This window comes from Onychostoma macrolepis, chromosome 07 (genome assembly GCF_012432095.1).
Source record: "Onychostoma macrolepis isolate SWU-2019 chromosome 07, ASM1243209v1, whole genome shotgun sequence".
Classification (NCBI taxonomy): Eukaryota; Metazoa; Chordata; class Actinopteri; order Cypriniformes; family Cyprinidae; genus Onychostoma; species Onychostoma macrolepis.
Window position 1 is genome coordinate 10,076,439 of NC_081161.1, and position 24,811 is coordinate 10,101,249.

Genomic DNA, 24,811 nt, shown 5'->3' on the forward strand with positions numbered 1-24,811 from the left:
AGCATCGGTTCAAAAGGAAAACGAATTAGAGAGTTTTGTTAAATCCAGACGCTGGATTTTCAGTTTCACACTTTTTACACTTAATAGTTAACCCTGGGTCATTCTAAACCCTGGTTAAAGGAAATCCTGGGTTTTCACACTGCTTATACTTTAATTAATCTTTGGTATTCATAGTTAACCCTGAATCATTCCAAACCCCAGGTAAAAGGAATTAAGGGGTTATCCTCTAATAGTAATTCTGGGTTTTCATAAGTTTAATATACAGTGGAGATCAATTTTATGAATACTTGATTTTTCATAAATAATGTAATCTTCATTGTTCAAAATTTGAAGGATTTTTAGTCCATGCTAGTAGAACAGAGTTTTACAAAATAACCAAGGCACTTCAACAAAAAGTCTTTATTTTGTGGAAAACACAGTGCTCAAAATTAGAGAACAGCAATGATTGTAGAATGAAGAAAGATTATTAAAAAGGTTACAGCAGTCAAAAATTAGTAGGAAGTGCTTTGAATGACTTCTGCACATCTGCAGCCGCAGGACATCGCTAGTCTTTCACACTGTGCTGGTGTGATCTTGATCCACTCTTCTTCCAGTCTCTTCCACAGTGACTGTAGTGGGTTTCTTAGCCATAACTCTGTCACCATTGGGAGATGCTTGCGGGGAAGGAACTGCATGTTGCCGAAGGAGATTCTGATAAACATTTGCATTCATCCTGCAATGTATCTTTATAGGAGACCCAGGTTCTGATGCAGAAAACATCCCCCAACCCATGACACTTCCTTCTCCACCTTTCACTGACTTCTTTACACACTTTGGCTTCAGTCTTTCCCCAGCTTAAATAATGTCTCCCAAATTGAACTTGCTTTCATCACTAAAGTGAACTCTCTCCACACAACATGCTCCACAGCAAAGGTGAGTCTAGTCTTTTGATTCTTTCTGCTGATGAGAGGCTTGGTCACTGCAGAGTAGGCTTTCAGTCCAAATTCTCTTAAACGTCGAGACACTGTATGCCAAGACAGATCCTTATCCTGTTCAGAGCTGAACTGGGGAGCAATTCCAGCTGCAGTGCTGAACCGATTCCCCATTGAGATTCTCTGTGAGGATATATTAGCATATATTAGATATATTAGTTTGTTGTTTGGAAGTGGTGAGGTCAGACTTAACAACTGGATTACTAACTGTGCAAAAGCTGTCTGATTTTAAGAAGATTAGAGTCAATTACCTTTATTAAATTTAAATATCAGAGGAAGACGAATTACTTGTAAGTAAGCTCATTTAAAACTCATGATTTGCTCTTTTAATTATTTTTTCAGTGCGCTCCTTTGGCACCAAGGACCACCCCGTTGCACCCAGGGATGAGATATTTGAGTATATTATATTCAGAGGAAGTGACATCAAAGACCTGACGGTGTGTGAACCTCCCAAACCGACATGCTCTCTGCCTCAGGACCCCGCCATTGTTCAGGTATAGACAAGGACACACTCAGGGCTAATGCGTGCCCTGTACAAACAAAAACACAAAGGTTTATAATAAGTTTAACTTATTATAACTGCAAGTAGTGTATTTTAAGCACATGTAGGCCAAAGTCTGGTGAGCTGCCTGTTGTTAGATCCTTTCAACACATCAGGAAAGCCAAGAATTTGGATCCACTCTGTTTTACCAGATCCTTACAGAAGTCTGGATATATAGTTTTGTCTGGTATCCAAAACTGTTATTAACTGTCTTCTGTTAGACAAAGAAGCAGACGGAGGCAGTATAAAAGAGTGGGAAGCAGGAGACTTTTGTAAAACATGAGCAGTGTTTATTGAATAATCGTACACAATCGTTATCATGAAGAAAAATATCTCATGGAACCACGTAGTCATAAGATTAAACAAAAACAAGCACAGGAAGAGTGAAGAAAATGGATGTTTAAGTCTAAATGCTTAATGCTAAATATATATATATTTTAACTATATCATGTACTGATTCAGGCAAGATTGGGGTTTCTGTAATATCTTCTAAACCTGTTCTCTGGATTTGGCCAGAGATTAAAATATTTCAACCGAATACATTAATTTGTTTCAATAATTACTAGGGCTGTCAGTCGATTAACATTTTTAATCTAATTAATTACAGAGTGCTGCGATTACTTGATCGCAAACTAAATTTGGCTGTGAAAATACCCCCAACAGATAATTTAAAGCTATTATTGTGTTAAATGTTTAGGAACGTAAAAAAAGATAATTTGAGAAAAATTATTGAGAATAGATCTCTTCCTCTTCCACTTTTCCAAATGATGCTTAAAGGGATAGTTCACCTTTAAATGAAAATTCGGTCTTTAATTACTCGCCCTCATGTCGTTTCAAACCCATAAGACCTTCGTTCATCTTCGGAACACAAATTAAGATATTTATGAAATGCGAGAGCTCTCTAACCCTGCATAAAGAGTACCACGAACGCGCGCATGCTGAACATAAACAACGCTGATTACGTTCTGGGGAAAGCACACACATGCGTCGTGGTAAAAATGGCGGAAGATGGTAACTCGGGGAGAAGAATTGTTGAATAAATTAGTTTTGTTTCCTTCGTAGCTTCACAAAATTGAAGTTGAGCCACCGATGTCACATGGACTGTTTTACTGATGACTTTGCTACGTTTCTGCGCCTGGGATCATTGCAGTTGCGTTGCTGTCTATGCAGTGTTAGAGAGCTCTCGGATTTCATCAAAAATATCTTAATATGTGTTCCGAAGATGAACAAAGGTCTTTCGGGTTTGAAACGACATGAGGGCGAGTAATTACTGAATTTTCATTTTGGGGTGAACTATCCCTTTAAGGGGCCGGGCCGTTCACACAGAAAGCGTCTTGGCGTCTAAACATGTGAGAGACAGCACTTAAGTATGCTTTAAAAAAAAAAAAAATCCACCTAGCATTTGTTCACGTAGAAAAACAAAGGAAAAATGGCACATTGGCATAGAAAAATGGGCTCTGTGTGAACAGCCCCTAACAGGATTTGCTCTTGTTGGCTTGTGAACTGCCCCCAGAATTTGAACTCCGTCTCTTCATGTGACCATGATGTGTGATGATGAACACAATGGGAAGTCAGTTTGGGTATTCCCATGTCTGACTTCACCTGACTTCAGTAGTCTTTAAGGAATTACAGATATTTTATTTGGACCAAGGACCTTTTATTCTCAGAAAAGGACCAATATTAAGAATAGAGAAACATGACACCGTATGAACAATAATAGTGTTAAAACAGGTTCTGCTACAAGGATTTGGTACAGCTTAATGTGTCTTAAAGAGTTATACTCTCCCAGGCACGGATGTCCCGAAACCAAGCGTACCAGAGTCCAGTCAGTCCAGAGGAGGAAACGGGGACACTTCTCTGTATAACACGTCTGCTGAAAAGCCTTTCACCGCAGTCATGTTGTGCTGTTGGATGCTAAAACTGCATGATTCTTATAAGAGCTTTGTCCAGCTGTATTTCTCACGCATCCACACCTTGGCTTTTAGCAAACTCCTTTCTTATAGAGGAACATCTGAATGGTGAATCTCATGCAACCTGATGAGTGTTTCACCCTACGATTCAAAAGAACAAATGCATTTAAGAAACTGGTTTTTTTGGACCAGTAGGCTTCATGTGTGACATTATTTTCACTAAAGAAAGTTTTATTTGAAAGGTCTCATTGTAATTGAAATAGTTGTACTTGTACTTTACTGATCTGCTGATGTTATTAATTAAAACTGTAACGGGAGCACCTAATTGTCTTGAAAATGTGCACATATTGTTTTTTTATTTTGGTGGAATGGTGACCTGAGTATGCTTTCATGAGATTCACTCAGTATGCTGAATTTGCTCATATCTCCTCTGTGAGAAAAAGCCTGTGTGTTTTTATGATTCTTGGGTGACTACAAGTTATAGCCTACCTTTATTTTAATTTAGCTTGATTACTTCTCAATAGACAATGGCTTTTTTTCTGCACACCATCAACTAAACCTAACTAAAGTCTGTGAGAATAGACTTTTTACATTTATTTTATTAGCAACTGAATGTCAGCATGCTTATTAATTTTATTCTTTTTTTTTTTTTTTGTAATGTTTATAAAAAGGTATATTTTATCTATTTATGACAGTGTATTTGTATCTAGAGTTATAATCGTGTGTTTGTTCTGCTCAGCTGGTTGCGCCGGAGGTCATTGCGGTTAGGGAAGGACCCATGAAGTTTGAGAAAGACTTTGAGAGCGCCAACGCTCAGTTCAACAAAGATGAGATTGACAGAGTTCCAGAGCAAACTCAAACTGAAAGGTACAAACAGGTTACCAAACTTTTAAAAAGAGTACTTCTAATGAAAATAGGGATGTAACGGTATTAAACTTTCTTATCACGATTATAGTGACCAAAATGATCACGGTTATCAGTATTATCACGGTATTGTTCAAATGTGCTGGAGATGTTCAAAAGTACAGACACACAAATCCCTTCAGGTTTTGTGTTTAAAAATCAACAAATAAAATGATTTTTGTTTGCATAATCACTAAAACCATAACGTTACCAATGATGTTCGGATTTTAAATGACAATTTGACTGACAACAATTTAATAGCATGTTCAAATATCTAATGTAAATGTTCAAAATAAGTTCATTAAAAGGTAAACCTCACATTTCAGCCTTTAAATAAAGAAAAGGGTTAAGTCAAAATGATAATTGATTAATACATGATTATATGTATTTTATCTGCTCCGTAAATAATTCTACATAACTTATCTAAATTTTTTTAAATGTGTAGAATCCACATAAGCTTGTTTTTCATCAACCGGTCAAAATTTACAGCAGGGCATACAAATTCAGTCCGTTTTTGTCCAGACAGAAACTGCACACAGGCTGAATGTAAATATAAGTCTGTAAATCCACTCTCTGACAGCAGGTGGCGCTTATAGAAGCTGAATTACAGCTGTTTTACCGTAAACTCCGTGGACAAAGCAGTATTGCGATTAAGAACAGTTCCTTTAGGTATTACATGGAGAGAAGATGAAAACAAAATGCAATCGAATCGTTTCTGAAGACAGTCAGAACCTTCAGAGGTAAATTCATATATTCATTTGTATAATTCCCTTAGAACTCTTTTAAACCTCCCAGCTTTTCCGCCCTAGTTTCACTCAACACGAAACTAAGTTACTCTGCTGCTGTGCGCACGTGAGACTGTTACTTAAAACTGTGCTTTATGCTGGACGGTAGTGTTGTCAAAAGTACCGACCGCGAAACCATTCGGTACTGAAATTTTAAAAACGTCCATTTCCCGCTAAGATTTGAGCGCTGTTGAGCGGATTCTTAAACAGCGCTGATTGGTCATTGTGTTCACGCGCTCATCAGATACATCTGTGATTGGTTCAATGATCGAAGCAGCGCTCGGTGAAGAGCGTGAAGCGATGATCATTGAAGCCAATCACAGACTTATCTGTTGTGCGCGTGATGTAATCTAGAAAGCGTAGTCTAAAAGTTTAAAAAAGGGTAATAATGTCTGGAGGTCCAGACATCCGAGATTTTTCGTGTCACATGATAACACATTTTAATATTTTTACGCTATTGGGTATTTATGGTATTTTTAATTTGAATTGGCTAATTTAGTAATGTTTGTATATAACTGGGCTTATTAAAAATAGCAGCATTTTATGTAAAATGTACTTTATGTAAATTTAAAGATCAGTTTAATTCATGGTGATAACCTTAGAAAGGGCTATAGTTTAGTAGAACATTGCTGCCATCTACTGGAAATTGAACAATTCAAATTTATTTTGAAGATTAAACAGTAACGTTACTGTATGCTAGAGAAGTGTTCTAAAAAACTATATTAGTTTTGTGCAGGAATACCAGGTTTGGGTCTAATTTATAGTGTGACTAGGCAGCACCTATATTTTTATAGGCAGCAATTTAAAATAAGGTTAATATTCCATAACTAACATTAACAAAAATAATAAATACTGTTACAAATGTATTGCACATTGTTAGTTCAAGTTAGTTAATACATTCACCGTTAACAAATGATACCTTACTGTAAGTATTACTGTTTCATTATCATCACCTTTTTTTAAAATAAGAAAATCTGAAAGTCTGATTCTATGAGCATTTATTTCTATTGATTAGGGCACAACACTCACTTCTCCTAGTTACACGTCAGTGTACCGCAGATGAGAGTCAATGTCTGTTCAAAGCTATTAAGACTATTTTGCATGCTTGCTCAGTGCAATTTCTAGTACTGTGTGTTGCTGGAGGGGACACCAGTAACTAAATAATTCAGTATTTACTCAATCGCATTTATTAATACATTAGATATTGTTCATTCATTTTTTTTTGGTATTTCATTGTTAATAGTTCAAAATGTGGCAACATACCTCTTGTAGTATGATAACCTGTTCTAGTATGGTGTTAAATGAACACTAGTCTTGACAACATATCTGTGGTCTCTGTGGAGTGCTATGTAAAATATGACATTTGTTACCATTTGCATTTTCATCCTACAAGAGTGACTGGACAGAACTAAAAAGTCTATATCACATTGGTTCCCTCTTGTGGCAGATGTGTCATATTGCAGCTCACCAAAACAAACCACAGAAGCCAAGTCATTTCAAAAATTTATTTACGAACATAATCTCTGAGGAACAACAGCAGTTCTCGCGCTCTCTGTACATGCAAGTGTAGAAAATAACCATTTTGAATTTTTCCTCTCCGTTAAGTTTTTTTTTTTAATTTTAAATTTTTTAATTTTTGTATTTTTAGTTTCTCGCTTTTTGAATTGCAGGATATCAACACAGCTAAAGGTGAAAGTACTGGATCTTTGACAGCACTGACGATAGCATCAACAAACCCCTCCCTCCCATAGCTGCTCCAACAATATGTACACAATTGAACTACATTGTACAAATAAAAAAAGATACATTGTTACATCACCGGCAGCGAGCGCGACACGTCTCGTTGCTGTTAGAACCTCACATTCTACGCAAGTTTAGACTAGTACAAAGAGGAGGGTGCAAAACGTCCTGGAATATTATTTACAGTTATGTACAACGTCTCGTTTACGCATTACAAGAGGAAAATTTACACAGCGGAGACCTTCAACTCAAACATACCACAGGTGTCAGAAAGATAATAAATAGGTTATTTCTCACTAGTTATGAAGAGTTCAACATGAGTAAGAGGAGTTCAGTTCCATTTCAAGAATCATCGGTTGGATTTGTGGATACTGAGGAAAAAATCGTTAAAACAAGGCTTGAAATTGTGGCTCAACACAATCTATCCTATCTCTAAATGGAATAATCTGTATAATTAGTAGAGGTAATGTGTTGCAGACAGAGGTCAGTGAGTCAACAGGCAAGCATATGCAAGATTTCTGTTGTCCAATCTCATGGTCAGAAAGTCCCAATACAGTATATTCAGAGTAAATAAACTTTTAAATAAAAGTTAAATCGTTTTATGGCTTGTGAGTGCTGAATAGTAAAGCCCAAATCAAAATCGGGTTATACCTTCCATCACATCACAATTTCAAGCCTTTTTAAATTGAATCATTTGTGGGAACCCAAAAAGCTTTCAACAGGTCAGAGGACAGTGAAAATTCACATATCATCTTGTAAACAGTAAGTATACAGGGGCTTAGTGATGATACATAAACCATTTGATGAACAAGTCACTATTTTGGTTCCGTGGGGGGGGGAAATGCACCTAATAACACCAAAAGCGCTTATCTGAAATTTTGTTAGAGAAACCACACAACACAAAAGAAAGCACTAAAAGTGAACATAATCTGAACAGAAAACTATTCATATTATGCACTCGGAAGAATCTCTTTGTAGACATTTTGTTTTGCACTGCACAGAACTCACAAAATACCAGGACATGAGTCGTCCAAAACAACCTGTGGAACTAGTGACACCTGTTGCACCCAGACTCAATGCACACATACAGAACTGCGTCATGTGGGATTTTTACAGACTCACAACCTCACATGAAAAAAAGAAAAGAAAAAAAAATGAACCCCAAAAAACAAAACACTAGTCTGGATGGTTAAGCAAACATCACACAACCTCACACTGAAGTACAGGCATGTAACGAGAAAGGGTAAAATATCAAAACACATTTCAATTTTCACTCCCCCCCCCAAAAAACAATATCTAATAATTAGAAATAAACCCTCAATAAAAAAAAAAAAAATGCTAGTCCCCTCTGTTTACACTGATGAATTTAAGCATCTAAATGTGCTGTAAAATGTATTCAGATAGTAAAGGATAAAACAAATTCAGAGAATAACTGACATTGGTGCATTAAAAAAAATAAAAAATACTGTGAGGGGAGATTCACAAGGATGTTAAATATGGAAAAACAGTCAGAGAGCCCATGTATACAAACAGTAAGTCCAGCAACGGAGGTGTGTATGTTTTGTTCTGCCATAATGATCTGTAAAAGTCCATATCAGTACGTTGCTAATAACGGAGGGTGCCGAGACATTACTTCTAACATAAATTAAAAATTGCTTAGCGACTGAGTGAACAAATGCAAAACGTTTATCTGATGCAATAATTAATTTCCTTTTATTTGAAGATAATATTTATAACCTTGCCTTTGTAAAACCCGAACATTTTAAAAATAACAGAAAAGCAGGAATGGAACCTACAGATAACGGGGTGATATTTTATGCTGATTTCTAAACTCCTATTTGCTAAGATCTTTCAGAACGGTCGTATAGTGCTGAAGAGAGGGTATGTGAGGGGGGTTAAAAGAAACGTGCAGTTTCGTGTCTTAAAAACAAGTGTAACATGATCAGAGGGCATGACACACAAAACAAAAACTTCCATGATTCTAGTTGTACAATGGGTAATAAATTCAAATATGTACTACACCGTTCATGGCGTGGGTTTATATTTAGACAGACCCAAATGAAGTAGGCTCCAAATCACGTCCTATCCTACCTATGACTTGTGCAGCTTTAGAAGAAATCAGAGACGTTAACTGTATAAAGGCATTTTCTTGGTTTATACTTTTTAAAGATATATACTTGTGTAATAAAACGATGAATAATATACCTCTACTATTCTTTAAATAAATCCATAATCACTCTGCTACATCTGAAAACTATGGTCCTGGCCCTGACAGAGTAATCAGGAGAAATGGTGTTTCCTAATGACGGTGGTGATGACGATCTAGATTTACTTTGACTAGCCTTGGACAGAAACCTTAAGGACCGCTGCATGGAAGTCTTGAAAATACTGACGATGTGTACACCTTTTGGCGGGGGTGATGTGTTTGTTTGGTGGGGTGGGGTGGGGGGAAGTGCTGCCCGAAAGTGAACTGTACATACAATGATAACTTTTATTCATTTATTTTTTACACTTAACTGAGTGATGTTACAGTACATAAGTTATTTACAACTGTGCAGTAATGTGTGGCAAAATAAATTATCTAGAAGGCAGCGAGAATACATTGGTTAATGATTATAAAAACTGTACATCATTTACGGAATACTTCTTTTTTTTTTTCAGTTTTGTATTTTTTTTCCATTAAACTAATGTTGGCTCTGTAGTGTTTCAAGTCACTTCCTCAGAAAGGGAACAATGAAATGCCCGAGTAAAGAAAGACATAAACCAAAAACAAACATTAAAAAAAAAGAAAAACTATAATCTTGTAAGTCCTTGTCTCGTGATTTGTGACAGCAACATTTGCTCTTTCATTAGTCTTTTTTCCTTATGCAGTTGTTTGAAACCAGGCATGTCAGACCTGGCTTAGGGACCATCCATCCTCCATGCTTTTGATCCAGCATCTGGGACCAAATGCACTGTTGTCACCATGAGAGGGCACTCTAGGTCTCATGCCCTAAAATTGAACGCAGTCTCTCCTCCCGGCTCTGTTACTGAGCTGCCACCCCCTGCACGCAGCTTCCTGCCCTGAATGTGGGGCCGCATGGGGTGCTGTACAGCAGGAAAGCCAATCTCTCCACTGCTGTAGGCATTATAGACTCTGGTTTAAACAGGTAGAGGTTTAGATAGCACTCCTGTCGCACTCTTGCGTGTCTTTTTTGTGCCTGCACATCGAGGTGTTGACCGTGTTCGGAGTTCTGTGTCCACCACTGTGCCGTCTGTCCCCTTGTTCTGGAGCACATAGGTGGACGAACCTGTCTCATGCTCCTTGTTTGTTGTAACTTAGTATGGGATGGGACAGAGAAAAATTCTGTCCCATATGTTCACCCAAATAACCCAAGACAGGAGGGACAAGGTTCAAAGCAGTTTTGCTTTTTAAATCCCAAACAAAACCATAAAAACTTGAGGATAAAAGTGCAAGTTGTGTTTTTCTCCCGTAAAAAGACGGTTCCTCCTCGGGCAGAAAAGAATGAGTTTTGTCATTTACCTTTTTCTATATAATATATATTTTCTCTCCTCAAAGAAATCTCCTCAAACCGGCTAGCCCTTACCGAACTTTGTTTGATGTCTCTTTGATAGATGATTAATATTAGACCGAACTCTCAAGAGTCTGAATGTGTGTCGGTGTCACGCAGGCAACAGTACAAAGTCATCGTTGACGTCGACCATTGGCACATAGAAGGAGGGGACCTCGTTCACACACAGAGACTTGTGTCCAGCAGGGTCCAGCTCCTGTACCTTGAGTTGCCACTCCATTCTCTGCACTGCATTCAGAGCGGCGGCCTCATGCTGCTGCCGCATTAGCAAACACGTCTGACAGAAGATGAAGATTAGAATTAGACTTTGGAAAATATTTACACATTTAAGGCTTAAAATTTTTTTTTTTTTTTACCTAAAATAAAAATTAGGGCTGTCAGTCGATTCATTTTTTAAATCTAATTACATTATGTGTCAATTAATTTATCTAATTCATCGCAAATTAAATTTGGCAGTGAAATCACCCACAGAAGATTTAAAGCCATTATTGTGTTAAATGGGAAAGTATCAAGTAGACATTACAAATAGTAGCTTTAGAAAAATATATTTTATTTGATTCAACATATAATTTATTATACATAAATGTTTAGGCTACAATGGCCTAATATAAACTATGGAACATAAGAGGATAATTTGAGCAACATCTCAGTATTTTTTGTTCATACAATGAAAGTCCGAAACAGTTTAGTTACCAACAGTCTTTTTCAGTCTTTTTTTCTTTTCTTATTTTTTAAATGAAATTCTGTTTTAAATAAGAAACTCAAACTGCCAGCAGGTGGCGATAAATGTCTTTATACGTCATTCATTCATTTGTTCAAACTGCTGATTCATTCAGGAATGAAGTAAAGGCTCAGTTTATTATTAGGCTATTCATTGAATCATTGGATTCGTTCAAAATGCAGATTCATTCAGAAACTAAACACTGATGTGTTGCTCACAGACGCATAACAGTTCTGCGTCGGCTTTAAAAGTAATATTTTCTCTGCAAAAGTGAGCAAGAAATTAACTACTTATTTACTGAACCGTTGTATAAAATCACATTTAAACTTGTAACAATTTGTTGTGATATTCGGGAATAAACGGCACTCATGTGATATTGCTCTCGCTGCTCATATGGTAGCGCTTATCATATGATATAAATATGAGACAAAAACTCATACAGGGGCATTTTTTGCCCCATATCTATAATTTTAGCAGGATAACTGCATTTATGGAGTTATTGCCCTGCATCATATTAGTCAACAGTCAACTGTATGGACTTACAGGTCTGGGGGCGGGGTCGGGCCAGTGTGTTAACTGAATTAAAATATTTTAATTGCATTATTTTTTCATAACTAATTACGTTCATGTGGTAAACTGACAGCCCTACTAAAAATATAACGTATTATTGACATGGAAGCTCTGCAGATTTCCACAGAACCACCATTCAGAAAATTCCATATATCATTGTGCCTTTCTTGTTAAATACTTTCACATTTTATAATGCTAAATTCAAGAGTTCTATCAATAAGAGCGTAGGTCCGTTTAAAACATGGAACTTGTCTCAGGTACATTTAACACATGTGGGTCTATATATGACTGATGCATAAGGAAACTCCGCACCTTCATGCGGTCGTACTTATCATCCACATCTTGAATCCAGGAGATAAATTGCCGAGCATTGAAGCGATCTCTCACAGACTTGTTTTCATCCCCCTGAAGAACACAATTTGTAACAGATGTAAGAAAATCTATGCTGAAAGGCTTTTAACATCTTTGGTGTGTTAACAATAATCGCTAAAATAAGTACTCACCTGGCTTTCTGATGGCATGTTGTAGACTTCTGAGTCCAGCAGCATTGTGCAAGCACTGAAAGGAACGGCCTGATTTGCGATCGTTCTTGCTGCTCTGCAATGAACACGAAGCACTTCCTGCTCACAAGATACAATCAGCTTCTCCTGTAAGGGGACATTAAATCAGAGTCAGACTGGACATCCCATACCTTATGAGCATTCATCTAATAACCAAGGGACAAAGCTGGTAAACAGTGTTGAAATGATCAAGGTCTGCAAGTCACAGAAAGATGATCAGAAGAAAATGAAATGGGGAGCCTGAACGTACTGCAATATGCTTACTTAGTTGAAATGTATATTGCAGATAAGTTGCTATTCTACTACATAAAGCTTTTGATGATTCATCAAAGGATTTGTGCCGTGTGATCATTGCATCCTAACGGGGTGACTTCTGAAATGAGCTCAGTGATGCGTAGAGGGGAGAAAACAGACAGAGGAAAAGACTGAAGCCAAAGAGTAAGAGTTTACCCTCTCGATGCTGTGCTGCAGTCTTAGTTTTCCTCTCACTGCCTCTTGTTGTCTGAACAGCTCCTTCAGAGGCTCCGACAAAGATGGGGGTGGAGCAATCTAAGAAAGTAGATAAAGTTGTCATAACTTGTCTAATGTTTAGCAAGACATCTCTATAGCTCAAAAATGGAAACACATTTATAGAGATAATATACTGTCTCTAACCAAAAATGGTCCAAAATTTTGCTCCATGTAATACATTAACATCAAATACTTTCTGATTGTGGCTGCAGTGTTGCACATCATTTTTGCTTTCAGCATTGACAGAAAATTACTCTTGGTTAGGAGTCTTTATGCATAGAGTACAAGCGCACATAAAAATCTTACCACAGGAATATGAAGCTTGCTCAAAGGCTTGCCATCAAGTAGATAGGATCCTGTGTACGTCACATACTCTGCGTAACACTGGGGAGCTTGAGGTGTTATGTAACACAAAATCTTCCGCTTTTCCTCAATTTTCTTGCGGATCTGAAGGTACTCAAAGTAGGGGTTGGAACGGTCACTGTGGTATGGCTCTATTTCATCCAATTTGATGGCATTCACAATGACTGCCAGTGTCTGCTGGATCATCTCCCGAGTCTGCTTCATTGCTGTGTTCACAAGCTGAACCTGCACCTGTTGCTGGCCTGATTTTGGAAACTTCCTCTTGCGGGGATGCTGGGACTGGTTGTCGTCATCCTCAACAGGCCTACCTTTTGTTTTGGTGATTAGTGCAGGTGCAGGAGTAGACGTCTGAGCTGTGGTTGAGCTGATGGGCTCTTTCTCCTTTTCTACAGTGACACAAGAAGTGGTCACACTTGTGGTGACTGATGAGGTGGATACCGAAGGGGTGATGCTTGATGAGCTTAGCGCGGCACTCTGTTTGTTCTGATTGGCCAGCATCTGAGCCTTTTTCCGGGTCATTCTCTGAGGTATTTCCTCAATTTTCTTGGGTACCTCAGATACTGGTATGGTCACTGACAACTTGGCGGTTGATTCAAGTGCCTCTGATACTTGGGTGCTGCTAGGCACTGAGACAGTTGGGACCTGAACAGAAGGATGAGGGCTACATGAGGGACCCAAAACTACCACAGGATTGTGTCCTAATGAAAGTTTTGTGGTGACTGGTAGATCCAAATATTGTACCATAACAGATGGCTTCATGGTATCTGGGGTTGTTTCTTTTTGCCTGTATTCATGGTCCTTTTCACTTTCAGTAGAGAACAAGTCACTGTTGTTTTCATTCCCTTCTTCAAATGCTCCCCTCTCCTCTGGAATAGCTTCTTTCATGGGAGGAACCTCTGGGATGTTCTGAGGCTCTGGCTCCGGCTCTGGCTCTGGCTCTGGCTCCAACTCGCACTGTGGTCTATAGCCATTGTCGCTTATTGGGGGAATCAAATCCTGACCAGATTCAGTCAGAGGCACAACTGCAGGAGAACAAGGAGCTTTGGACAAACCTGGCAGGTCAACATCCATTATGTCATTTTCGCTTGTCTCAATGACTGGAGTTCTTGTCTGCTTACTCTCTGCAGTCTCTGGGGCTGTCATATCAGGGTCCTGCATCTCCTTCTCTTGAAAAGGAAGGTCTGGTATAGAGAAGGGACCCATGTCATCCATTTCATCAGCTGCACCAGAGAATGGATCTGCCCATGAAACAACAGGTTCTTGGCTGACTGGTGGGGCTACAGGCATGCTGTTCTCTGCAGCATAGGTGGGAGAATCTTGTCTATTGTCTTTCATCATACATGGGGGCTCTAGGTCCATCTGAGCTTCCTCAGGATTTGGTTTGCAATCAGTGAAGAAAGTTTCTAGTCGAGACGATTCGGTCTCCAATAATTCCTCTGTTACAGGTCTTTCTGGTGATTGAATGTCTTCAACTGTGTCTTTGTGGACATCATAATGAGAGTCAGACATCTGTGATGGACAGTATGCTGTAGAATAAGTAGAGTGAGGTGGCGTCACAGGCATTACACTCGAGATATGCTGAATTTCACAATCGGAGTGTGAATAGGGACTGCTAATCTTTGAGACAGCTGCCTCGACCTCTCTGTAACTCTCATGAGGTGATTTCAAGAGCACTTCTGAATTCCAGCCTAAGGACTGATCACACGAGTTGTCCATGTAGTTGTCTTGCAGATGGGTTGGTGTTATGGGAAGTACATCAGGATCTCTTCTGTCTGGACATTCAAGCCAAGCCTTTTTGTCAGATTCCTCAATCCCCAGTGTATAAGTGGGATCGTTTCTAGACTGGATGGTCTCGTCTGCAGTGTGGTGACCTTCTCTGGCATCCTCAACAAAATCATCATCTTCCTCCTCCTCATCTTCTTGCTCTTCAACAACAGGAGGCAAGTAGTCACTCCCACTAACAGGGTGGGCTGGTGTTAGACCGGGTCCACTCTGGTGTGGCTCTGAAAGATCATCAATATCCATGGGAGGTAGGGCAGCAGGGGCTGGAGTTGGGGGAGCAGCTATATCCAGACAAGGCTCCTGGGGGTCGGGTCTATGGACTGGAGTTGAGGGCTTCATGAGATAGTTGTTAAAGACACTCCCTGGGTGTTCACTGCCATCGTTGATGGAATTTACAGTAGATGGTACATCATCTGGTACGCTATCATGTTGCAATGGGTCAGGTCTGGGAGACATAATGTCGATAGGCGATAAACAGAATGAAGAGGAAATGCAATTAAGTCTGTCAGCTGCCATCTTGTCCTCAGTAAGATGTGAGGCTGAAGACTCAAATGCTGTGGTTTCTTGTAAATGTTGCTGTCTTAACTTGTCTGCCTCTACTTTGAAGTCAATCTCAAGTGATCTTCCGACATCAGAGGTGACAGGCCGACTCACAAGGGGTAACTGCATGTTCTTTGCTGGTGTTATGCATGTTCCCTCCTGGAAGTTACTTGACGAGTTGGAATATCTATCGAAGAATGAAGGAGAGCAGGCATTCATGGAGATGGTTGTGGCTGAGGAATTCTGACACTCAAGACCCTCGAACATAATGTCAGGATAGTCCTCCGCGCTGCAGGATGGAGTACGTGGAGTTTGCATGACTTCCTCATAGCTTGGACACGAAATCACAGATGTTGGGGTGGGGACACCTGTTGGTCTGTTCTGGTCGGGTCGTGGAGATGCAGGAAGACTTTCCTTCATTTGGTTGCCAGCGAGCCAGTCTTTTGAGTTCTGGCTGTCCATAGGTTGTGGTTTTCTATCAGGCGACATCATTTGAGTTGGAAGGCCAATATCTTTTATCTTTTTCTCTTTCAAAGCAGTTTCCACTGAAGCAGATTTTTTGGAGAGTTCACTGCGGTTCTTCTTCAGTTCTTCATTTGACTTAGTTTTATCTTTGAGTTTTGGGTCGCCTGATCGATGCCTCAATTTTTCTATCTGTTTCATTCTCTCCTTGTGTTTCTTATGGCGCTCTTCAATCTCCTGATCTTTTAAACTAAGCATTTTGCCAAAACTTGTTAGTCTAAGATCACCATCAACCAACAGCTTTTCACGAGGGCGGTTGTCCTTTCGAGCGGTCTCTTTTGACTGGCTGAATTTGTCGTTCTCATCTTTGACCTTTGCCTTGACATCTGTTCTGTCTTTATCCATGATTTCTTTATTTCTGTCCTTATTTTTCCCATCAAATTTAGAACTGTCTTCTTTAGATTTCTCTTTAAGACTTGTGACTTGAGTGTTTTCCTTCAGTCCAGATTTCTGTTCCTCTTTTGAGTGTCTGAAGGAGCCAAAACCATCCGAATATTTATGCTTTTCTTCTTTCACTTTTTCCTTGTGTTTCTCTTTCTTCTTTTTGTCTTTTATTTTCTCACTGTTCATGACACTGTTTGTCTTGTCCTTTTTGGACATCTCCTTCTCAAACTCCAAAGTTTTTTCCAAGTCATCCTCACCATCGGCTTTGGAACCATATGGAAAAGTGTAAGGGTCAGCCTCCAAAGGCATGGGCTCTTTGTCAAAGGGCAAGCTTTCTCTGCGGCCATAGGATTCTCTGATCTCCTCTGACTTATCTTTTTTCTCCCCCTTTTCTTTCTTGACTTTTTCCTTTTCTTTGTCATGACTCTTTTTGGATGATGAGGACGACGAATGTCTATGCCTCTCTTTCTCTCGGAACTTGTCCTGTGCATTAGAGATGGAGATGGACTCTCTTCTCTCCTCGGATATGTCGGTTATGCTGATGTTGGAGGAATCATAGAAACTGCTTAGAACAGGCTCGTGACCTCTGTCTGTGAAACTGTCTGATGAAATTTCACTATTTCTATCATTGGAATCATCTTTATAATCATTCATCGCCTCCTCCTCAAGTTTCTCCAACAAGGATTTCTCATTTTCACCACTCCCCTTTGAAAATTTTCGTTCTTTTAAGTGCTCGGTTTTGTCTTTGTATTTATTTTTCCCCTTTTCTTCACTGACATCTCTCTTGTCGAGAAGTTTCTGCTTGCTTTTCTTGTCTTGATTTGAATCCACAGATGCTCTGTCCTTTCGTTCCTTGTGTTTTGTGTCAGTTGAATCTTTGTCCTTTTTATCTTTGTGTTTTTCCATGGAGGCTTTTCTCTCTTTTCCAGCATCAAATGCTGCCTTCTCTTTTTTCTTATCTTTATGTTCCTTGTCTTTTTGTTTTTCCGTGGAATGTGTTTTGCCCTCAGAGTATTTCTTATGTTTATCTGTTTGGAAATTATCCATTTCATCTCTGTCAGGTGTGGAATCTTTCCTGTGCGAATCTGACAGTCCAAGAGAGTCGCTAAATTTTGCAACACCCCCATTATAATTGTCATCTTCGTCCTCACTCTCGTCTGTAAAAATATCTGCAATTGTATACCATGTCTTCTCTCTCACCTTTTCAGGTTTTCTCTCTTCTTTCTTAAACTCCAAGAAATCTTTGTCTCTATCAGCATGTTTGTCCTGGGATGTCTTTTCTTTCTTATCTTTATTCTGTTCAGATGACATCTTCCTTTCTTTTTCTTTGCTATGAGAATCTTTATGCTTTTCTTTAAGCCCATCTCGCTTGTCTTTGGAGGCCCTTTCTGGATCTTTCTCTTTCATTGACCTATCAATTGAGTTTTTCTCAGGTTTCTCTTTTTCCTGGTCCAAATTTCTGTCCTTAGGCTTGTCCTTGTGTTTTTCTCCTTTGGACTTCTCTTTCTTTTCCACACCATCCATTTTCTTCTCCCTTTCCTTTCCAGAGTGGTTCCTCTCCCTGGGGTCAGACTTACAAGTGGTTTCATTCTCTGGTTTGTCTTTAAAGAAGGCCTCACTCCCATAGTCATCTCTTAAAGATTCTTGTTTTGTTTTGGAGTCTTTCCTTTCTTTAGTAAACTCATAGGAATCTTTTCTGTCTCTGCTGCCATCCACAGAATCCTTCTCTTTCTTATCTTTGACACCCTCTGCGGATTCTTTTCGTTTCTTCTCCTTTTCCAGTGACTGACCAGAATTAAACTTTTGTTTGTCGGTCCAGTCTTTTTTCTTCTCAGCATTCTTTTCAGAGGATTCCTTGTCTTTCTTCTTTGACGCAGTTTCCTTTTCAGGACGTTTTTCTCCATGATCTGGCTTTTTATCTTTGACCTTATTTTCCTTTTTTCTATCCCTGCTTTCCTCCTTCACTGTTTCTACAATTAACTTGACCGCATTATTTGCTTTGTATTCTTTTACAGGAGCGTCCCAGCTATCATCTTCATAAAGCGAACTGTCAGAAGACATGTCTGACTGCCACCGATCATGGGGGTCATCTGACGCACTCATTTTGGTGTCCTCTAGTAGGTGATTTTTTAAGTCAAAGTCTTCATAATCAGGGTCATCTTTGATGTTTTTATCCCTCTTAGACTTTTCCTTTTCTTCTTTTATGCTTTTCTCGGATTTAAAATGTTTGTCGTCTTTTTGCTCATTCTTTTTGTCAATTTTGAAGGACTTATCCTTAGACTTTTTCTTTTTATCATCTTTATGGGCTTTCTGCTTCTCCTCTTTTGCCTTGTCTTTTATGCTTCTCTCCTTCTCAGCCTTCAAAGGTTTGTCCCTCTCCTCTTTGCTCACCTTTTCCTTGTTGGACTCCTTTGTCTTCTTTGACCTCTCTTCCTTGATCACCCTTTGAGTTTCTTTACCTGGCCAGTCCTTGTCTTCTGTTTTACCCTTAGACAGTCTGTCCTCCTTCTTAAAATGATCTTTCTCATGTTTGGAAAGTTTGACCCTATTTTCAGAAGGTGACTCTGTCTCAACAATGAGCGACTTCTGCCGCGTATCGTCAAAGTCAAAAGAAAAGCTCTTGACAAACTTTTCATTCATGTCTTGACTCAACACAACACTTGGAGCCTTATCTTTTTCCTTACTTTTGTGTTTGTGTTTCACTTTGTGTTTCTTTAACACTTTTCCATCTTTGTCTGTTTTAGAAATGGCCCCATCCGTGTTCGAGTTCTTGTAGAACTCAGAGTTCTTTTTGTCTACCGCATTTGCATGCGTGTTGTTTTTCTTTCTGTTATCTTGCACTTTCTTTTTCACCTGTTTCACAGACTCAATGCTGGAGTCGGCAGAAGAGTAGTCTGACTCGCTGGAAAGCCGTGTTCTGACTGAGTCCGAGAGGGAGCTGACATCAGACCACGTTGGAGAGGACACAGTCTTCCAGCCATCTGTCCTCCACTGCTTTGGGTGCTGCTCTGCCAGAGACTGTGTGTGTTTCTGAGAGCTCAGACTCCCATGCGTGGAGGATGAATTCGAGACGGACAGAGAACTAAAAACAGAGGGGTCTTTGAGGCTCAATGTAGAGGAGTCCTTTACACAATTTGCACTCTGCATGGATCCTTTATCATCTTCACTCTCCAGGTCCCCAATCTCAGAATCTGAGGTGCAAAACTTGTCGTTCACTTTACCAAAGCGCACCTCCTTACTAACGTTATTCTTTGTCTCCTTCTTCCTCTTCTTCTTGACTTTACTTTTGTCTTTTTGCTGCTTGGAGCTCAGCGACGTCGAGTCCCGGCTCTTGACATTGGTCTGAGGTGCAGTTTGCCTTGGTGTGGTCGTGGGTGTGAAACACAACGTCCTGTCGTCCTCGTCCGAGCTGTTGCTGTCTGACAGGATCCTGCGCACAGCCTTCTTTGGTGTTAGCGAGTTGCTTTTGGAATAAGTTTTAACCTCCATCTTGGGGATGGAGATAAAGTTGTTTGTCTTGCTGACGGGATCCTTACGGAACTCTTTCTTGAGCAGATGCTTGTCGTCCACAGGTGGGACACGCTCCTCCTCATCATCCTCGTCAAACTCGTACTCATCCTTGACAGGAGTGGTGATGGATTTGGGTGGGTCCATGCCCTTCCCTTTTAACTTTAAGCCCTTCTCAAACTCTGAGTCTGTATTATTGCCATCAACAGAGCTGGATGGGGCAAACGATGGGGCATCTTCCTCTTCAGAAGAATCTGCCGATACAAACAAGAACTCTTAATATCAACGTAAGGTACACATTTCCTGTTTCCTGACACTTTCTGGAATTATTCAAACAAGCACTGCATGATAACACACCTGAGGAACTCTCCTCACTGGAGGTGTAAGTGCCTTTTCCCAGCAACAGGTTAAGCATTGTTTGGGAATTTGCAACTTTTAACGGAGTCTCTCCTCTTCTGTTGCTTTGACAAGGATCCCCTCCATATCGTAACAGCAGCTTCACAACCTATAATACCAGAATATGGTTGTCCATCAAGATGCCAATCTTAAAATAAATCTAAACTCGGAACGTCTGTTCTGAGGTACTTACTTTAAGATGACCATTGTTAGATGCATCATGTAGAGGCGTGTCGTCATCCAGGCCCTTGGTGTTAACCTCAGCCCCGGCTGCCAGCAGCTGCTTGGCCACATCGTAATACCCTCTGTTACATGCCTCATGCAGTGCGGTCCAGCCTAAAATAAAAGGCATGCCATTATTAAGTGTCTGCTGGAAAGAATTTCATGACCATTTTAACCAGATTGAGATGTTAATATCCTATCAATATCAACAGCATGTTACAATACTAAGGTGGAGGTCAGGGGAATTCCGATGGCTGCCTTTACCTTCAAAGGTTTGTCCCTCTCCTCTTTGCTCACCTTTTCCTTGTTGGACTCCTTTGTCTTCTTTGACCTCTCTTCCTTGATCACCCTTTGAGTTTCTTTACCTGGCCAGTCCTTGTCTTCTGTTTTACCCTTAGACAGTCTGTCCTCCTTCTTAAAATGATCTTTCTCATGTTTGGAAAGTTTGACCCTATTTTCAGAAGGTGACTCTGTCTCAACAATGAGCGACTTCTGCCGCGTATCGTCAAAGTCAAAAGAAAAGCTCTTGACAAACTTTTCATTCATGTCTTGACTCAACACAACACTTGGAGCCTTATCTTTTCCTTACTTTTGTGTTTGTGTTTCACTTTGTGTTTCTTTAACACTTTTCCATCTTTGTCTGTTTTAGAAATGGCCCCATCCGTGTTCGAGTTCTTGTAGAACTCAGAGTTCTTTTTGTCTACCGCATTTGCATGCGTGTTGTTTTTCTTTCTGTTATCTTGCACTTTCTTTTTCACCTGTTTCACAGACTCAATGCTGGAGTCGGCAGAAGAGTAGTCTGACTCGCTGGAAAGCCGTGTTCTGACTGAGTCCGAGAGGGAGCTGACATCAGACCACGTTGGAGAGGACACAGTCTTCCAGCCATCTGTCCTCCACTGCTTTGGGTGCTGCTCTGCCAGAGACTGTGTGTGTTTCTGAGAGCTCAGACTCCCATGCGTGGAGGATGAATTCGAGACGGACAGAGAACTAAAAACAGAGGGGTCTTTGAGGCTCAATGTAGAGGAGTCCTTTACACAATTTGCACTCTGCATGGATCCTTTATCATCTTCACTCTCCAGGTCCCCAATCTCAGAATCTGAGGTGCAAAACTTGTCGTTCACTTTACCAAAGCGCACCTCCTTACTAACGTTATTCTTTGTCTCCTTCTTCCTCTTCTTCTTGACTTTACTTTTGTCTTTTTGCTGCTTGGAGCTCAGCGACGTCGAGTCCCGGCTCTTGACATTGGTCTGAGGTGCAGTTTGCCTTGGTGTGGTCGTGGGTGTGAAACACAACGTCCTGTCGTCTCGTCCGAGCTGTTGCTGTCTGACAGGATCCTGCGCACAGCCTTCTTTGGTGTTAGCGAGTTGCTTTTGAATAAGTTTTAACCTCCATCTTGGGGATGGAGATAAAGTTGTTTGTCTTGCTGACGGGATCCTTACGGAACTCTTTCTTGAGCAGATGCTTGTCGTCCACAGGTGGGACACGCTCCTCCTCATCATCCTCGTCAAACTCGTACTCATCCTTGACAGGAGTGGTGATGGATTTGGGTGGGTCCATGCCCTTCCCTTTAACTTTAAGCCCTTCTCAAACTCTGAGTCTGTATTATTGCCATCAACAGAGCTGGATGGGGCAACGATGGGGCATCTTCCTCTTCAGAAGAATCTGCCGATACAAACAAGAACTCTTAATATCAACGTAAGGTACACATTTCCTGTTTCCTGACACTTTCTGGAATTATTCAAACAAGCACTGCATGATAACACACCTGAGGAACTCTCCTCACTGGAGGTGTAAGTGCCTTTTCCCAGCAACAGGTTAAGCATTGTTTGGGAATTTGCAACTTTTAACGGAGTCTCTCCTCTTCTGTTGCTTTGACAAGGATCCCCTCCATATCGTAACAGCAGCTTCACAACCTATAATACCAGAATATGGTTGTCCATCAAGATGCCAATCTTAAAATAAATCTAAACTCGGAACGTCTGTTCTGAGGTACTTACTTTAAGATGACCATTGTTAGATGCATCATGTAGAGGCGTGTCGTCATCCAGGCCCTTGGTGTTAACCTCAGCCCCGGCTGCCAGCAGCTGCTTGGCCACATCGTAATACCCTCTGTTACATGCCTCATGCAGTGCGGTCCAGCCTAAAATAAAAGGCATGCCATTATTAAGTGTCTGCTGGAAAGAATTTCATGACCATTTTAACCAGATTGAGATGTTAATATCCTATCAATATCAACAGCATGTTACAATACTAAGGTGGAGGTCAGGGGAATTCCGATGGCTGCCTTTACCTGCAAAGTCTTTTACATTCACATCAGCCCCCTCGTTGATGAGCTCCTTTATCCGGCGTGCCTCCCCACGTATGGCTGCCCGGTGCAGCCGCGTCTCACCCCTCTCATTCCGCTTGTTAACTTTATCTTTGGTTTTTGAGGCAGAGTTTGGTGTTCCCTTCTGACCCAGACTTGACTGCGATTGGTGCTTTGGTGTTGTGTCTGAACAAACATATTAGTATTAACAACAATTACTTATAGAAGTGGTTCTCAATCATGTGGGCTGGGGCACTCTGTGGGGGTCTCAGCAAACTTCCAAGGGGGTCACAAGATGGGATGATAATTTCTCGGTATTTTATATAATAAAAATAATTATGCTTATTGAAAGTAAAAATATTTTTAAAAATCCTTATCCAGTAATCATGAACTAGAAAAATTCAAGTCAATTCGTTGAAAAAGGGTATTGTTAATAAACAACAACAAAAAACACCCAGTTCTTGAGGTCCTAGCTTTGTAATCATTAACTGAAGTATAAGAGGAAACATTAACATACACGGAGTAGGGGCTTCAACAATGGAGGGCATTGGAGTCAAAAAGGTTGAGTACCACTGACTTAGTTACGAAGTATGAGCAACTGACTGGGTTTTGTTTGCTCTGACCTCAAGGTGGCAGTCTTGTACAACAAACATGGCAAAAGTCACCTTCTTACATCTTTTGACTAAAGCACACAATTTCAGCAGAATTTCATATCTTGGCTTTGTATGATATCGTGAATAACAAAATTTAAATTAAAGCACATTGAATCGACAAACTATTCAGTTTGTAAACAAGGTAATTTATTAGTGACCCCAGAGAAGACAGACCTACATATAGCTAAACTACATTTCTATTTTCAGACACTTACATTCAGAACAACCTTAAGAGTATTCACAACAATAGCTGGCATGCAAAAGTGCTCTGCAGGGGTGGGGTTAGGGGTGTTTCCTGTAGTCTTTTGTTTTGGAAAAATAAATACGGTGAACTATATGAAGAGGAAGAGCTAAATTTGAGTAATCTAATAGACATGCATACTTAAACTTTATGGAATACCATTAGTCTAGCTGACAACAGATGTTTGAAATAAATGCAACAAAATCCAAGGTATTATTTTTCTCAAGCTCCAACATTAGAATGCAAAACCACCCGAGCCAATTCAATCAAATCTGAATCTGAACAATTCATATTGAAACAGTACAACCAAGTCCTTTGTTGCTCTATCAACAGTCCTGGAGGGCTGATGAACAACAGTGGATTAAGATTGCAGAGGTTCATTTCACTGAAGTAATGGAAATTGATGAGGGTTATCTTGTTTAATTGAATTCTAATTAAGTGCTGTGGTGTGTGTTTAAATGAAGAATAGCGTGAAAGTGCAGCAGGGACAGTGGAAGCTACTGAAGCCATTGGGCCTCCTCCCGCTTGCGACCCCCGAGACGTGGCGCCCATGACAAACACGCACCTGGACTGTTTACGGACTCCTCCGCTGTCATCTGCATGAGAAGAGCCACCTGCTGCCGCTCTGAGAGGGGGTACCCGGCCCGGATCCCTGGCATGCCCATCCCAAATGGCAGGCCTGACTTCCTGGTGTTAGTGGGCTCTTTTTTAATGCGCTTCCGCTCTGGACCTTGTTTTTCTGTTGAGGAGAAAACAGGGGCATATTAACCCACAAACCAGCCTCATGAATAGACAGAATATCCTCAAACACTCAGTTTAGTGACCTTCATAGTCCATCTAAGTAAGCTAGCACAAGTTAATATGCATTCCCATGTATGCCATCCTTAGCAGCCTGAAGGTCAAATGAAACCTTGGGTAAACTCCCAGCCGATTGGCCCATGTGAAAGCCTGCTGGTGGCAGCAGCCATGGTGTGAGATTACCCAAAAGCCTCATGGGGGGAGGGAGGGGTCCTTCGATGCCATTCTAGCATGTGTGTATGTGTGTGTTTCTTTAAGGCTATGACTTAGCAGCCTGTCACTGATTACAAAATGGCCGGTGTTCACATTTCAATG

General features: G+C 40.3%; 2 protein-coding genes across 5 annotated transcripts in view; one reads left to right on the forward strand and one right to left on the reverse strand.

The window, feature by feature from the left end:
• The first annotated feature begins 56 nt into the window (after positions 1–56).
• Positions 57–24,279, forward strand: LOC131543432 (protein LSM14 homolog A-like). 3 transcript variants are annotated; one of them, XR_009271911.1, is made up of 4 exons: positions 57–912; positions 1,020–1,096; positions 1,314–1,465; positions 3,302–3,995. XR_009271911.1 is itself a non-coding variant. In XM_058780745.1 (4 exons), the coding sequence occupies exons 1-4, from the start codon at positions 897–899 to the stop codon at positions 24,170–24,172; spliced, it is 306 nt and encodes a 101-aa protein (XP_058636728.1). In that variant the 5' UTR covers positions 57–896; the 3' UTR covers positions 24,173–24,279. The 3 variants fall into 3 exon arrangements, 2 of the variants coding, with proteins under 2 accessions (XP_058636728.1, XP_058636729.1); XM_058780745.1 differs by lacking the exons at positions 1,020–1,096; positions 3,302–3,995 and adding exons at positions 4,162–4,289; positions 24,163–24,279; XM_058780746.1 differs by lacking the exon at positions 1,020–1,096.
• ankrd11 (ankyrin repeat domain 11) overlaps positions 6,601–24,811 on the reverse strand; it is a 168,381-nt gene continuing 150,170 nt past the window's right edge. Inside the window, exons 5-13 of one of the 2 annotated variants that reach the window (XM_058780743.1) lie at positions 24,264–24,437; positions 22,790–22,990; positions 22,497–22,639; positions 22,265–22,412; positions 13,090–20,135; positions 12,724–12,822; positions 12,217–12,360; positions 12,026–12,118; positions 6,601–10,699 (exon numbers count right to left, since the gene is read on the reverse strand). In XM_058780743.1, coding sequence (XP_058636726.1) covers positions 10,514–10,699; positions 12,026–12,118; positions 12,217–12,360; positions 12,724–12,822; positions 13,090–20,135; positions 22,265–22,412; positions 22,497–22,639; positions 22,790–22,990; positions 24,264–24,437 — 8,234 coding nt within the window. In that variant the 3' untranslated portion in view covers positions 6,601–10,513. Of the gene's footprint in view, positions 10,700–12,025; positions 12,119–12,216; positions 12,361–12,723; positions 12,823–13,089; positions 20,136–20,238; positions 20,387–20,470; positions 20,645–22,264; positions 22,413–22,496; positions 22,640–22,789; positions 22,991–24,263; positions 24,438–24,811 lie in introns of those variants that run through there. The other variant, XM_058780742.1, reaches the window with a different exon arrangement.

What these genes read in the sequence shown, in the direction of transcription:
- LOC131543432 (XM_058780745.1), top strand. An exon ending in AGGACCCCGCCATTGTTCAG is followed by an intron (nt 1,466 to 4,161) that starts GTATAGACAAGG and finishes TGTTCTGCTCAG; the next exon opens with CTGGTTGCGCCGGAGGTCAT.